Source organism: Anser cygnoides, chromosome 8, assembly GCF_040182565.1.
Source record: "Anser cygnoides isolate HZ-2024a breed goose chromosome 8, Taihu_goose_T2T_genome, whole genome shotgun sequence".
In the NCBI taxonomy this organism is placed as follows: Eukaryota; Metazoa; Chordata; class Aves; order Anseriformes; family Anatidae; genus Anser; species Anser cygnoides.
In genome coordinates this window covers 31,642,060-31,658,202 of record NC_089880.1, presented here as the reverse complement: position 1 = coordinate 31,658,202, position 16,143 = coordinate 31,642,060, and the positions used below count along the sequence as shown (strand labels likewise).

Below are 16,143 nucleotides of genomic sequence, written 5' to 3'. Positions count from 1 at the left end.
CTGAAAACTACACTGAACTAAAGGGGTGTTGCTGATGGTCAGTGCTTGTTGTATTCATTTCTCCTAAAGTCATGTGAAAGTCCAGTGAGATAATACAGGAGGAGTCTTAGTTTCTGGATGGCTCAAAGCTAGGGCTTATAAAAGCCACAAAAATGTCCGTATGAGAACAGGGATTTGAGAATCAAGATTTCCCTGAAACTGGACAAATACTGCAGCTTTCGTTTATTTTAGTTAAGCAGCTGTTAGGCAAGAATAAGTAAGCTGGAAGTCTTAAGCCCTTCAGTATTAATTCCAAAATGCTCTGGTTCTGTCTTTTATCTAAGAATGTGTCGAGCGAATTCCCTGGATTGCACCTGAATGTGTTGAAGACTCAAAAAATTTAAGCATTGCAGCAGATAAGTGGAGTTTTGGTACAACGCTGTGGGAAATCTGCTACAATGGAGAAATACCACTGAAAGACAAGACGTTAGCAGAGGTAAAACTACATTATATTAACTTTACCAGGGCATGCATCCTCTTTGGCACTTCAGTTTCTATACCCAATTTAAGTTGCTTTCAACTTGTACCAAAACCAGCTCAGCTGTACTTGACAAGGGGCGAATGCTGTTTAAATTGCCACAGATCACAGCAGAAATTGTTGTCCTTACTACAAAGATGCTGTTTATTGCTTCAACCTGACCTTGTTGGTGATTCTCAGAATGCAGCATGGTGACAACTGAACAGAGCTTCTGATGCTGTCACACCTGCCCTTTTCTAATCAATACGTCCAGTTAAAAACTTACTCAGGTTCTGCTTAAAAGCACCTAGTTTTCTGTTCTTGTTTGTTCCTTTTGGACATTGGCTCGTAACTAGTCTCCTTGGGACTCCACATTGCTTGATCTGAAAGCTTAAAAAAAAATCGTTCTACTTTACTGCTGGCAGTTTCTGTTCATCGCTGCCAGAGTCCCTCAGCATTGTTCCATATCAGCCTTTTCTCTCTTGAAGTTTTGCTGTGTTGGGAAGGTGATGGAGCAAGGCAGCTGCTGCTTGCCTGAAGGAAATGACTTGAGTACTTGAGTCACTGCCTGAGTTGTTTTAACAGGAGGTAACTGAAAGGAACGTGCTGCCCTGGCTGCAGGTTACCTCCTGCATGTGGTAGACGGCGGGGTAGTTTTGCTTTGAGCTTTTGCACAAGGCCACCCTCGTCCCATCTGTCCCAGAGCTCTTACCTTCTCAGAGTTTGTGAAGAGCAGCCAGTATTATGTTGTTTCTTTGGCAAGTGCTTCCACGTAGCCGTGTGTCCCAGTGCCTAAGTAACGTGGTGAGCCTGGCGCCTGGCAGAAAAATACCTTCTGAAAGGTGAAATGCTCCGCACATACTGCGAACTGCATGTGCTGTAAGTGGTTGCTCCAGACGGCACCAGACTCAATAATAGCTCTCTACTAGCAGGAGATGATTTAGAGTCACTGCTGAAAAGGAGGATGAACTTACGAAAAAGTTCCTGAGTTCAGGCTCTTACGGTCACACCTTCTGATACAGAACATGGGTTGATGGAGTTACAAGCTAAAATTCATGCAGGAGTTTCCATTTTGTTATGGTTGCCCCAGCTGATCTCAGAGGTCTTTTCCAACCTTAATGATTCTGTGATTCTGTGATTTGCACCTTACAGAAGGAGAGGTTCTACGAGGGGCATTTCGTGCTGGCAACACCATCATGCAAGGAACTAGCTGACCTGATGAAACAGTGCATGAACTACGATCCCCACCAGAGACCCTTCTTCAGAGCAATCATGAGAGACATCAACAAACTGGAGGAGCAAAGTAAGGCTTGGTTTTGCTTGTTGGCTGAAGGGTTGGATAAAGAAGGCCTGGTTTTTTGGCTAAGTTGGACACCTTACAGCAGCATTGTTGCATGGTGACAGTATTGTAGAATATCCTGAGTTGGAAGGGACCCACAAGGATCATCGAGTCCAACTCGATGATGCAGCTTCATGCCATTCCCTCAGGTCCTATTGCTAGTCACCAGAGAGAAGAGATCCTGTTACTCTGAATCCTGTTTCTCCATATACCACAAATTATAAATCCTTTCTTATCTTTACAGCGGCTGCTATAAAATCAGTTGACACGATTTTGTCATATGTTCCATTTTTGTTTATGTAAGAACAGATTTATTTTTAGTAAGAGTCTGCTAATATGCAGGTGTTTTTTTAATCTTTGAGCCTTAGAAACCATTTATTGTAATGTGTAGCCCTTGTACAAAACAGGCTCCTCTCCACAGTGATCTTGCAGGTGGATACTTTGTCAGATACTCACTTGCTGCTCCTCTGTGGAATAAAATTCCTGCCCTCACAGCTTGTAAACAAAGAAGCTAGAAGGAACATGTGCTGACTGTGTTCTAAGAAACAAGGTGTTTTAGAACTTAGTGGGCATTACAAGTAGGCAATTGAGCAGCAGCATCTCAGGAATTAGGAATCTCAGTAACAACGCAATGTACGGTTGTATTGACGGGAGCTGTCCTTATGACAGTGGAAGTGCCCCTTTCTATAGATTAAGTGCAAATAGGATGCAAGCGTTTAATTTGTACTGAATATGTGGCTTAAGTTATGCTGGTGTTTACTGCCATTTGATAGCCTGTATTTTATGCAACAGCTTAAGTTAGTTTTAAGGCAATCCTTGAGCTCCATGAGATTTCCACAGGGCTCGCGTGACTGAATCAGAGCATTAACAACATTCCTGGTTCACCTTCTGTTGTAGTTACTAAAGAGCAGCTAACAGAAAATCAGCGTGTAATAAGGGCAAAGCTGTACTGCCCGTCTAGCAGTACAGAGTCATAGAAGGGGAATAACTCCTGCAGGGCGGGAAGTACTGTGGGAAGTACTGTGAGAGAAAACTGAGTCAGAGTCTGCAGAAAGACCCAGCAAGCAAATGATGGACTGGCACATGCAAATGGGAGGAATTCCCTGTCAACAAATAGGCAAAGGTTAAATAATAGGTTGGGACAGCAGGGAGAGAGGCACTTAGAGCAGCAGGTTGGAAGTGACCAAGGATACCTTGAAGTGTCAAGACCAAGAAGTCCTTGCAGAAGGGTCTGCCTAACTTAGGACATTTTTTTTCCCCTCCCAGATCCTGATATTGTCTCAGAGAAGAAGCCCGTTACAGAGGTCGACCCCACGCTCTTTGAAAAACGATTCTTGAAGAGGATCCGTGATTTGGGAGAGGTAAGAGGAATGTCAGCTTTAGATCCCTGCGCTGGAAGCCAGAAATACAACTTTTTCTGGACCAGGTTGCCATTAAGTCCAGTTAGGGCTGAGCATGAAGGGCAGCTGCAAAAATTTTTGCACGAAGTATGGGGGTGGTGGAGGCAACGCGAGGAGGAGGCTTTTTGTATGCACTAGGCCTGCTCAGGGGCACGGGCGGCAGGGAATTCCTGGTGAATCCAGCTTCAAGAAAGTAGGTGTGCTCTGTATGGAAATTCAGGCAGTCTTCTGGGGATAGCCAGTTAACAGTGATCATGTTTGCACATTTGTTACTAAGGGGAATTTCTGGTCTTTTGGTCTCTGTGTTTTTATAGAAATGAGTGTGTGTGTGTGTACATAGCTCCGTATGCTTTCTGTGTCGCAGCAGGAAGATGTGAATTGTAAATGCCTGAAGTAGTGCATCAGTGACGTTACGGTTACTGAGCATTGTGTTAAATAATGTTATCTTTTCTTTGACAATTAGGGCCACTTTGGCAAGGTTGAACTGTGCAGATACGATCCAGAAGGCGACAACACAGGAGAACAAGTGGCAGTTAAATCTCTAAAGCCGGAGAGCGGAGGGAATCACATTGCTGACCTCAAGAAGGAAATAGAAATCTTGAGGAATCTTTATCACGAGAACATTGTCAAATATAAGGGAATTTGCACAGAAGACGGTAAATCTTCATAAAGAATACTAAAACTATACACCAAAGTATAAAAGTTTTCCTTTAAAAGTTAAGCATTTTAAAAAGTAGAACAGTCTTAGTTCTATCTTACGGGTTTAGATCTCTTTCTTCATGGAAGAAGCAGCAATTTCTCTGAGAGGCAGAAGGAGGCAGAAGTTGTCCTCTTCCTGCCCATCTTTGTGCTTAGCTAACTTTGATGTGACCAAAGGGGTTGATGATCTCACCAAATCCATTAAAAGGAATGAGCCACCTGGGCAGGGTGGTGGTTTCTGTGTTCCAGGAGTGAGCTGACAGCATCAGCCAGGTCATAACCCCATAAACTGCGGTATCATCAAAGAGAGCTCCATTGCCTCATACTTTGCATTTGCAAAAGCGATTATTTTAAGTTAATATTTAAAAGCCTTAAGAACTTTATATTCAGTAATTGTGCTGCCTGGAATAGATTCTCCTCTGTATTGGTACAATGACTGATGCGGGAGGTAGCCCATAGTCTGGCCAAGGTTGTCAGTATTATTCCAGAACAAATATTACCAGTGCTGTGGGCCTCGTACAAAAGGTGTTAATGACATAAAGGGATGCATGCTCGCAAATTAAGCATACGCTCTTGTTTTTAGGAGGAAATGGGATTAAACTCATCATGGAATTTCTTCCTTCTGGGAGCTTAAAGGAGTATCTGCCACGGAACAAGAACAAAATCAATCTCAAACAACTTCTCAAATACGCAGTTCAGATCTGCAAGGTGAGCATGGCACCAGATACTTCCTGCCAACTCCTCTGTTTGATTAGTTTAATTATTAGTTTAATTAGTTTATTTCATTTTGTAGAGTAAGGGAGAAGGGAAAGGGAGGCTTGCTTTGTAAACAAAACCATTCTCGTTGCTTTGTCCCCAAGAACCTGTATCCTAAAGCAGTCTCTCCAGTGTTGCAGATGCTATTGGCACAAAGATCAGCAAGGCAGTAATTATTTGGTTCGCTTGCATAAAAGATTACTATGAGAAGAAGTTGTTCCTACTACAGAATTGGAAGTAATAGAGAGGAGGGAGAACAGCATTTAGAAATGGTGTGCAGGTAAGAGGGAAGGAGCAATCTGCACATCTTGTAAGTGAGGAAGGGATGCAAGTGCACAGTACAGCGAGTGAGACTGCGTGAAGCAACGTGCTTTAAGAGGCTGCGGCTTTGTGATTAGGGTGGACCAGGCAATTAGAAGAAGCATAAACACAGACATCAGCTCTAGCAGCACATAAAGAAACGTGTCATGGAGAGGTGGTTGTGGACACGGTGGTCACTTGGCTGAAAGTTAAACAGAGTAAAAGCAGAAGCACAACAAACTGCTTCAACAGGGGGAAATCAGAGGCAGAGTTTAGAGGGAGGATGTGGGTCAGAAAAGGACCCTGGGAAGTGCCAACAGGAGAGCCTGCCATTTGAATATCTGCCTGGAGTATTACCAGATCAATAAGGGAGCATTTGAGGGGGAAACTGGAAGAAAAACAGTGACATAAATGTTGGAGAAACTAGAGTAAAAGTCTTTCTTCTCTTGCAGGGAATGCACTATTTGGGCTCCCGTCAGTATGTGCATCGTGACCTAGCAGCAAGAAATGTCCTTGTTGAAAGTGAGAACAGAGTGAAGATTGGTGATTTTGGTCTCACCAAAGCAATTGAGACTGATAAGGAGTACTACACTGTCAAAGATGACCTCGACAGCCCTGTTTTTTGGTAATAAATTAGAACTAATTTTCATTAATCAGACTGTGCAGCAGAATAACCTGTCTGCTCCCATAAGCTTAGGCGTTTAAGTGTCCTGATAATTTTACCTATTTTGGTAAGAGGCCTCAATAAAGAGACGGTATCAGAGCAAGAAAGAGGCACATGGTAGATTATACCTGAGATATGTAAACTGTATAAGTATAGATTATAATCTGCTCTTGTGTTATTAATTTCTTCCTGCATTGAATGATGTATTTTTTGCATTATTTTGTATTTGTTTTTGGTCTCCTTAGTCTCACAGTGATTTGCTGTGTAACAGTTACACCCTGTTTACAACTTCTGTGGCGTTCCAAGCCCTATGGACACTTTAATGTATAAGGCCTCTATAAATGCAGAGCGCACCTCTTCAATTTGCTTACCTTAGATATGTGTACTTACGAGTAAATCTGTGCAGCTGTGAATAAAAATGTAACACTGTCACATTGTGTCCACAGGTATGCTCCAGAATGCTTGCTTCAGAGTAAATTTTACATCGCTTCAGATGTCTGGTCGTTTGGGGTGACACTGTATGAGCTGCTAACCTACTGTGATTCGGAGTCCAGCCCGATGGCGGTAAGTGGTTGTGAAAGAAACTGCTGTTAAGGCTGCTTAAATCAGTTGTTTTTTTTTGTTGTTTTGTTTTATTTTTTAAACAAGAAACGGAAAGAATTTCTCTTCTGAAAACAACCCTCGAGGTTGTCTTTCACTAAGACAGAGGTAAGTTGGGGTGACAGGCTGCACGTCCTGGCGAGGAAACTCAATTTACAGATGTCACTCCCCGTTTTCTAATGTGTGTGTGTATGGGGCACGTTACCTGCATGGCAGTCATCTACAGTTTCTTTTCATTTTGAGTTTGAAATGCCATCTTGCTGTCAAATTGCAGGAGTCTGGATTTGTGCTGGGTAAGAGGATGCACAGCTGACTCTTGCTCTTTTCACAGGAGTTCTTGAAAATGATCGGTCCCACGCAGGGTCAGATGACAGTAGCACGGCTCGTGCGTGTCTTACAAGAAGAAAAGCGTTTGCCACGTCCTCCCAACTGCCCAGAAGAGGTAACACAGCTACACTTTTATAATTTTATAAACTAACACTAGCAAACAATTTTACACTTCTATAATCTTCTTCCTTTTACAGTGAACTAGCAGCAAAAGCACCACACATTTGTTTTGGATACGCTCTCAGTGAGAAGTGCTTCAGCTCTATTAGAAAGGCATTTGCAAGTTTTTTTTAAGTATTATCTTTAAATGTTTTTCAGCACTGATTTTACCACATTGCAACATCCCTGCAGAGGGGTTAAGAACTTGGCTAAAGGACCTGGTTCCACACAAAATTCATTTGGAGTCCTTGAGTTTTGAAGTACAGTTCCTGGGTGTGTGGCAGCCCAGACTGCTGTCCCCAGCAGACCCTGCCCCGTGGCCTCTTGCCCGTGGAGGAGCCAGGGGCTGGCTGCGCTGCGCCGGGGACGGGCTGTGGGCTGTCGGAGGCAGGATGCTGCTGGTCAGTGCGGCGCAGGGCAGGGCAGGCAGCTGCCGCAGCGACTCGGGAGGATGGGGAGGGGAGCTGTCTGTGGGCCCCGGCCTGGAAGGGCTCAGCACCAGCAGGTCCTGGTCGCCAGTGAGCTCCTGGTGCCCAGACGGGTGCAACACTGAGAGGTGCGTCAGGCTGCCAGTCAGTCCTCTAGCTCCAGGTGCTGTTGGTTAAGCAGTGCCCTAGCCACTGATAGGCAATTACTAGATATTGTGACTAAACAAACACTCCTGAAACTAATGAAGCTGTTGCATTGTTTTCAGCTGTTTATGTTATTACTGTGTCAGTGGTTTGCGCTATCAAACATAAACCTTTACATAGACAAAACCAAAAAAAGCCCTGCTTTCAAAAACTTGCCAGTTCTGAGCAGAATCCTTGGCATGTTTCTATCCTGCGTTCTTGACTTCACAGCGGTAAGAATCAGGTCTATGATGTTCATTGGAGATACAAATTGTTTTACTCACCCTTTAAAAATTTCTCTTTTTTTCTGCTAGGTTGACCAGCTGATGAGGAAATGCTGGATATTCAAGCATGATAAACGGACAACCTTTCACAACCTGATTCAAGGATTTGAAACAATTATGAGCAAAATATAATTAATTTTTTATAATGTCAGTGCTTTAAATGTGTGTCAAAATATAAATGCCCAGACCTTTCATTTTTTAACTACTGTAATTTGTATTCTGACTGTGCTAATGTGTTCAAAGGATTATTTTTCCAACAGGTTTCCTTTTTTTATTTAGTCAACAGTTGGATCAAATTGATTTAAAAGGTATGGCAGAAACAATAGCTTCAACTCCTTTTACGCCAGTTACTGCAACACAGTTTCACCTTTATTTGATTATGGTCTTGCTCCAATTTGAACTGTCCAGATAAACGTGAGCTGAAAGAGCAGTGTCAAAAAAAATGCTACAGTTCTCAGTGCATGGATCTCAGTGCAACCTGTAGCATTTAAAACAAGTCTGTGGTTCACATTTATTCCGTGAACCTAGTGGACATAAGAGAACTCATAATTTTTATGGCGTTTTTGAGGAAGCTTTTAGAAAATTTTGGCTGAGGTGCACTTACCTTTCAGTAACAAAAAAACAACTTGGGCGCAAAAATTCAGAGAAAACAGTATCATAACTCTTCGTAAGCCATTTGCGGTTCTGCGCTCTCAATCAATCATATTTTTTAAAAAAATTTGCTCTACCATCATGTTTCAAAATGGGGAAAAAAAAAAAAAAGCATGAATCAGCATGCATTTCATTGAGAAACCCCATCTCTGGATAAATGCATTTACTTTTCCTAGCCCATCTGCCCCCCCCCCCATTACACAGTTCTACCCCCTGAAGCTTCCACCAGTTATGTAGCTATTGAACATGCAAACAAACATGTTGATCTTCAGCTTGTGTTGCAGGTAAGCCACAGTGCACGGTGTGGGGAAATGTACGCAGGAAAACATATAACTTCTTTGGGGATAGAAAAGAAAATTAAGCCATGTACAGACTGGGGGGAGACACTCCCCTAGCAAAGAATAATTTTGTAAAGGAGAGGACTGAACACCAGGAAAACTGTCCCTAGGAGAGGGAAAGAACACCTCAGACACACAAAATAGGTGTCTTGTTATCAGCAGTGCCACCAGAGGAGTGCACACCGTACTCTTTTTTTTTTTTTTTTTTTGTCAGTTTTGGCCAGCATGTTAATTCATTTTAGCAGTTTTTCAGTAAAGCTGCTCCCTTGATGCAAGGTGATTATGCTTTAAATAATATCACTGGCCTTTGTTTAATTTGACTTAGTCTCCAGCCATATGCTTGTGAAGTATTTGGTTGACCAGGAGTGCCAGAGCCCAGCTGGGGCAGACTGGGACCAGGGAAGTTTTATTGTCAGGACCAGATCCAGCATTTAAACTGTAATTGAGTCAAGTGAAGGAGTGTAGTCTCGTTTTGTACATCTGTCAGTCTTCGATGAACAGTAGTTTAACTGGAAACCTATTGCTGACCCGCGTCCTAGCACTTGGGCAACACTGTTTTTCCACCAAACCTGGATTTTGAAAGTGCTTTGAGGAAATAGTTCTGGCAATAACAGAGAAAGATGTCTTTAACTATCTATCTATATATATATATAAAATTGTAATTATGAGCAGCAACCAGGTCAGATTTATTTTTACAGTATTACCTGTTTTTTTCTGTATGTCACGTATGAGCCCGACTTAAATCTGTAAGCACTTTGTTACTCTTTATACAAAGAAATTAATAAAGTTTTTTTTTTTCCTCCACGTGTTTCTTTTTACATCATCTATTAAAGATTTTTAAAGTGTGTATGCCATAGGAATAGTGCTCAGAACATGGCCTTAAAAACAACCTTTCCCTACCTTCTAAGCTCACTTTAACCAGTAGTCCAGAGATGGTTCTGTTCCGCAGAATGCCACTTTAAAGGTGTACCAACAATGTATTTTTCATTGAAAAGGGTAACAGGTTGAGCAAGTTCCATATATAAAGAGTTTGAACAAAATATTACAAGTGAACTTATCAATACATACTGAATCCCAGAAAAACTTAAGTCCATAAACTGCATGGGTAGGTGGCTGTCTTAAGCCTTTCCTGCCTGCATGCCCAGTGCAGACTATCTTATCTATAGAACATAGTAAGTGAGGGAGGAGAGGATTTTTTTTTTAAGCCTTGAAAATACGTATCCTGGTCACATCACAAAGCTTGACCTGCCATTTTAAGACTTTCTTTAAAAAGAAAAAATATCCATATTGAAAAAATGGCTTCACTACTGTCTGCTGAGCTAGGGCAAGAGTAAGCTGGCCTGCTGGTGCCATCTCAGTGGCATCATTGCGTGAACTAACTCCAAAATCATTTGCAACAGGATTCTAGGGCAGCAAACCCACACTGTCCATCCCAGTTGGCTGGCTCATAATTTGTCACAAACACTGATATACAAACAACACCAACAACAAAGCTTTCTAACGCTTCAGCTACAAGGCTTAACAGCAGGAAAAAAAGCCTGTACCAAAGGTGCTTAATTAATAAACCAAAAACTCCAAGTCTTTTTAAAAACTGAAAATTAAAAAGAAATCCAATCAAGCTGCCTTGCTCAACAAGCCTCCCTGCACGCAGCCTGCACGGGGCTGAGCCGGTACTCTGTGTGCTAGGTGAACAAGTAAATAGCTTTCCCTTTGAATAAGAAGTCCTTTGTGCAAAAGGCAAGCTGTAAGAAGGAACAAAAACTGGAGCCAGGATGCTCTGCTCTAGCAGGCTTTGGGTTGCAGCAAATTTCTAAAGACACTTGGAAAAAAAAAAAAAACACAAAAAAAGGCTGGAGAGCAGGAAGGCAGGACTGAAGAAGTCATCTGAGCCCATTAAGATTGCTTCTGCTCTAAGTCAGAAACATCCAGAAAAAGTAAACTAGACAGCATATACACCTTCTTCCCCTTGTGGTTACCTCTAACAATCACCTACCACGTCCGCGTGTTTCCAGCAGCCCTACGGCCATACGGTCCTGTTGGGAGGAGGATGGGTGCAGGAACAGCAAACCAACTGCGCTCAGAGATTTTAGGAGACTCCACAGACACTGTTTTACTCTCGGCTCCATTCACAAACTAAATTACTTACTCCAGGGAAAAGCTGTGGATTCTTTGCCTAGAAGCAGATAAAGGTTACTCCATCGTTGAGATGTCACCTATCCGAACACAATTCAGTATTGTGAGGCAGCACACAGTACAGCATCTTACTTAAAACATTTATTGAAAACATCACAGCGACTCTAGTGATACATTTGGTATACCTCCACTCCAGGATTAAGAGGAAATATTAAAAATATAAAGGTTGTAAATGCAGAAGTCTTAATCCTGGGATAAGTAAGCTTGAAAAAAAACCCACATTCTGAGTTAAAAAAATAAGAAAAAAATTACTATTAAGACTTTGTCTTTTAAATTCCTCAGCGTGAGGACTAGAGAAAGGCTCATGATTCCCTCCTCAGTATTTTTATTGCTTTCAGCTGATAAGCTACCAACAATTACCAAGTTACTTCTCTTGGTCAGTTTCAGCCCACTGTTAATTTCAGTGGTAGACAAAAATGGAAACACCATTCCATCCCTTCAAAAGGCAAGGCAGATTACGGAGAAATGGCTAACGTCGGATCAATACGTACGGGTTACTTGGTGAATTTGCCCATTACACAGCGTTGTTCCTCTTGGGATTTTTTATAACCCACGCAGAAAGAAATTTGTCTGAAGTTAAGGCAGCAATAAATAGGAGAGGTATGAAAAGCCTGCCTTCGCACGTCAAGGCAGGACGGATTAGTTAGGTCTCAATAAACGCGTTTTTTTTTCAGAGAGGATTCTGCGTAACGTACGGCTGAGCCCTGAGGTTGCTGGCCAATGTACTCCACCGGGCCAGCTTCTGGGGAGGAAATGAGGTACGAAGAGCCTCGCTTCTCACTTCTCGATGGAGCCACCTAAGGGCAAGAAGAAAATAAGTGACACATGATCCAGAGCAACAGCGTCAATAAATAAAGCTCCAGTCTGTGAAGTACCAAGGACCAGGAGCCAACAACCAACTCCGAACGCCCCGCTCCTGCTTTACAGCCCAGCTATACACAGCGCATGAGTCAGTGGTTGTGCCCTTTCCCTAAAAAACCGACCATAAATGCACCGGTGCCCTGCTGTGCATGCATTTTTGTGAGGGCAAGGGGCTGGCTGGGCCAGGTGGCCGTGCTCCACGATGCGCGTGTAAAAAGCAGCAGCTCGGTGGCCATGCTGTCACCCTGCGGCGTCATGGCAGCTCCAGGCACGGTCACCCTCTCACGCAGGTCCCCAGTGGGCCACCCGGTGCTCCTCTTGCTTTTCCTGAAGAGCTGAACGGGTCACCCTGCCCTGGCACCGCTATCGTTGCAAGCAGGACTTTTAAGGCCTTGTTTCCCGGCCGTGCCAAAGCGTGTTTGTGTTGGGGATTACGGGCGGCCACCTGCCGCTCGCAGGCATGAATTTACGCGTGGTACCGAACAGAAGGAGAGAGCAGTAAAGTTGTGTTTCATCAAAACTTCAGCAAAATGCCTCACACCAATACACAAAGTCCTGGCGGACCCCAACAGGGTTTCTGGTGAGGGCGCAGCTCCCCTGATTCTGCCCCAGTGCCCTGCGACAGGGGCACCCCAGGCTCACGTTCAATTCCCCTTTGGGAGGCATCGGAGCAGGGAATTACAAAATCCATGGCACCTACAGCAACAGAAGCTACAGAGAGCTCACCACCCGCACTGGTGAGCGTTAACCACTTCTCTCTTCCCCCAGCATGTCACTGATTTCATTACCAGACGGCTCAGATGCTCACCTTGCTCTCAAAGCCTGCCCTATCTGCCCTAGTAGCACTGGGCCCTGACCCGTTCACATCCTGCTCGAGCACAGCGAGCAGTCTGCGTCCAGTCTGGCTCCTGGATCAGATGATACGGGGTTTGGCTCATGTTGGGATGAATATTTTAGGAACCGTAACACGCTTCACAAACCGGGAAACTCATTCCTTTATCAAAAGAACAGCCGGGCCGACCGAGTGCCTCCGAGCCAAGCATTCCTCAACAAACCTCTGAGGCTCCCCTTACTAGGTCACAGTGGCAGCTCGAGTTACCCTTTGCAAATGTCCAGCTCCACTTTGGAGAGCCCTTGTCATTATCACAAGTAGGAATTTGCTTGAGGAAAGGCTCTGGTTTTCCCCCTTCCTCTCTCCTGCACTTCCAGCAGCTGCGGGGCCGCCGGCCGCGAGCTCTGCCCCTGCACACGGTGCTGTGGTTCCTACACAGGCCCCGCTCCTCTGAGCCTCTGCCACACAGCTCAGGGCAGCGGGAGGAAGACGCATTGCAGGGCTAAGGAGAGCGCGCACAAAAGCACAGCGGGCCTCTCTGCCTGCCCTCCTCACTGAGATTTCTCTTTTAACTCTAGGAATGAGCGCAGTACCTGGCGTTACGGCAAATTCTGCTGCTGTTCAGCCCGTGCCAGGGGATTGCTCTCGTTCTGCCTCCTGTGGAATCTGGCACTCAGACAAACTGTAGGGCAAGCTGCTCAACATCGCCTTCACACGCAAGCTTTCCTCTTCAGACTGGAAATAAACTGGAAGGCAGCAGCTAACTCACACCCCAAACTTCTCTCTGATGCCTTTACAATTCTCCAGTTTCCAGTCGTATCGGAGCTGCCGGGGAGCTCAGAGCACACCTTCACAGCACGCAGACAGAGGCTGCACACGTTCAGGCCTTGCCCACCTTTATCCCCAAACATCTCAAAGCCGGTTCCAGCCAGGCCTCGTCTGCTACCCAGCTGTGAATTCCTACAGCTGCCTGCTCCTTGTGTATCTCCTCCAAAAAAAGGGGAATCTCACGCCAAGTGTGAGATGCGAGGACTTTAATGCCAGGGCACCACGTGCTGACCCCCACAGGGATTCGCCGCCACTCGGGAGGCGAGCAGACCTGCGCTCAGACTGAAGAAAGCTTTCGCCCCCATCCTGCTGAACCGGCCTCCGGTCGGTCTAACCCTACAGCCTCCTCGAAGCTGGTCCTCACCCCCCATAGCCCTTCCTCACCCCTCGGCTCTTTTACTAATGAAAACCAAGTGTCTGCTGGGTCCAACACTGCTCTGCTCGCGGAGTCTGACAGAGGCAGGCTGCATCTGACGCGTTATGCACTTCAAGTGCAAGCTATTTAACCGTGTTTTCCCTCCCAGGCCGTGGTTCACACTATTACAGAGTGCCGGCTGCAGGTGACCCACCCACACGCTGCCATAACCTAATCACTCCACTCCAGAGCTTTCACCCCAGGGGCACTCAATGCAAAACACGGCCCTGTCTGCACGTCAGACGAAAGCCACCCGAAACCAGCGCGAACCACCTCCTCACCCTCTGTTCACCTCCTTCACCTGCCTACTTCGAGGCACTTCTGCAGGTTCGCCCTCACGGATACGATCTTTCCCAGGAGTTTGTTGACAAATGTCCGACCTATCCCTGCCTGCGGGTTTTGGTGCCTGGTGGGCACTCATCCCTTCGGTGCCGGAGGCTCCAAAGGGATCTGCCCTACCACGGATTTCATCCATCACATCCACCAGGAGCCGCGTGTGCTCCCGAGCTACTCTGGATCCTGACTGGCTGTGACACGGCGGAAAAGCTCTGCCTTAGTTTGTCACGGGTCCAAATTCTACAAAAAGCATTTTATTTTTCCTGTTGAGGCTGGGGAAAGGACTCGGCAGAGCTGGGCCTCCAAAACCCTCTCCTTTACCACTTAGCCACTTGGTGGCAGCATAAGACAAATAGGAACGCTTCCGCCAGCAGCTGTAGCTCGGGCTGCATCTGCAACCGCTCTGCTCGGGATCTCCTCTCACCTTATTTAATGGGTTTTGTGGAGGAAGCTGCAAGCTGCCTGGCTGGTATGATCCCTGGGCTCCACTGTAAAATGTAGGCATGACCTGCAAGCAGGTACTGTAGTCTGGGTAAGATCCACCTGTAGATTCCTAAATGCAGAACGGGATCCGTGATAAACCAGCATGTGAAAGAAAATAGGTTCAAGCATTCACGTTTACTCGATACAGTAATGAGCACTGAGCAGGGAGAAAAATATCTGAGTCCCACTCTGTTGCTAAAAACACGAGTGCACAATTCACAGCAGCTCAGGCATGCAGCAAGTTCTTCAGCAAGTTCTTCAGCAAAAGGTAGGATTTCTTTTTTTTTTTTTTACTTTACACAATTCCTTTAAAAAAAAAAAGTGTCCTCATTGCTCACACAAACCTAGGGCTATAAAATGGCCCGGGGCAGTCCTTCAACAGACACCCTGAGAAATAACGTTACGGTCTACTGTTTCTCGGTAGGAGTATTTTAATATCCTCCTGAACGGAGTAGGTAACTTCAGATGGAGGGATTTAAGGAGAGGAACAGCAGGCAACGTGAGTACGGATCCTGGGGAGTGGCTGTGCCGGGGCGCCCTGCAGAGGGAGCGGGGCAGGGCCGCCCTCCCGGTACCAACACAGTGCAGCAGTGTCCGGAGTCCTAAAGCACCCGTAGGGCTGACGGGAGAAACAGCCAACGGAGACATGAAGAAAATAAAATTCGTTCTCACCTCAGAGGCTTCATTTTCAAATTCATCGACTCTTGCCTGGGTAGAGTTATATGCCTGAGCATAATGCTGATACCACTGCTGAGCAGCCTCCTATAAAGGAGGAAAAAACCTCTTCCCATTAGCTGTCTACTAAGATCCCCTTAAATTAAAACACTTCTTATGACCTCATGGGACATAAGAATGAATTAAAAGGCAAAGCTCTCGAAGCATCAAAACATGGTTAACATCAACGATAAAACTCAATCCAAACATTTAAAACTACGTGAAGTGCATAAAGACACCCGAGGCACCGCTGCCTTGCAGTGGGTCATTGCTGTTACACGGGAGGAACGGACAGCACAAATGGAGGTGAGTGATGGCAAGAGGCATCTCTACACCTACGTGACATCTCTGGAGCTCTTCGTGCCTCTAATACTAAAGGTAACGCTAAGTACTCTAATACTGCAATACTACTAACTTTTTGACAGCACACTTCAAGGATTTGGGGATGCAAACTACCTCCAGGAGGCATCAAAATGAACTTAAAGCCAACAATCAGACAACAAAAATATTCAAGACGACGTTAGTGCTTGCATGATACACACGACGACTGCCCGCGGGTCACCTCTCCTGCTCCTCTGACCCACGCTTGTCACCAGACCCGATCTCAGTGGGAGCCTGGCCCACCAAAGGTCCCCACTGCAGCGAACGCCACGCAGTGACCCCGTCCCTGCCAGCCCTCCTGGCTGAGGGGACACCCTCCTAACACAGAGCGACCCCGTGCCCACCTGCACGCCTGCTCTCTGTCCTCCAGACCCCACCGACCCTCACAGCAGCCCTGCTCTACCCCCAGAAGTCCTGGGGCAAGGCAGGGTTCGTCACCATCAGCCCAGGAGAGGAGAGGGGAGCACAGCACGTTT

General features: G+C 45.5%; 2 protein-coding genes across 9 annotated transcripts in view; one reads left to right on the top strand and one right to left on the bottom strand.

The window, feature by feature from the left end:
• JAK1 (Janus kinase 1) overlaps nucleotides 1-9,471 on the top strand; it is a 58,744-nt gene extending 49,273 nt beyond the window's left edge. For both annotated transcript variants that reach the window (XM_067001261.1, XM_067001262.1), the window contains exons 17-25: nucleotides 324-475; nucleotides 1,649-1,799; nucleotides 3,102-3,196; nucleotides 3,699-3,891; nucleotides 4,518-4,642; nucleotides 5,443-5,615; nucleotides 6,101-6,218; nucleotides 6,586-6,696; nucleotides 7,666-9,471. In XM_067001261.1, coding sequence (XP_066857362.1) covers nucleotides 324-475; nucleotides 1,649-1,799; nucleotides 3,102-3,196; nucleotides 3,699-3,891; nucleotides 4,518-4,642; nucleotides 5,443-5,615; nucleotides 6,101-6,218; nucleotides 6,586-6,696; nucleotides 7,666-7,767 — 1,220 coding nt within the window. In that variant the 3' untranslated portion in view covers nucleotides 7,768-9,471. The remainder of the gene's footprint in view (nucleotides 1-323; nucleotides 476-1,648; nucleotides 1,800-3,101; nucleotides 3,197-3,698; nucleotides 3,892-4,517; nucleotides 4,643-5,442; nucleotides 5,616-6,100; nucleotides 6,219-6,585; nucleotides 6,697-7,665) is intronic.
• The window catches only part of RAVER2 (ribonucleoprotein, PTB binding 2), a 48,665-nt gene continuing 38,621 nt past the window's right edge, over nucleotides 6,100-16,143 (bottom strand). For 5 of the 7 annotated variants that reach the window (XM_067001272.1, XM_067001271.1, XM_067001268.1 and 2 more), the window contains 3 exons: nucleotides 15,245-15,334; nucleotides 14,514-14,642; nucleotides 6,100-11,614 (listed from right to left, as the gene is read on the bottom strand). In XM_067001272.1, coding sequence (XP_066857373.1) covers nucleotides 11,468-11,614; nucleotides 14,514-14,642; nucleotides 15,245-15,334 — 366 coding nt within the window. In that variant the 3' untranslated portion in view covers nucleotides 6,100-11,467. The remainder of the gene's footprint in view (nucleotides 11,615-14,513; nucleotides 14,643-15,244; nucleotides 15,335-16,143) is intronic. The other 2 variants (XM_067001273.1, XM_067001274.1) reach the window with 2 other exon arrangements.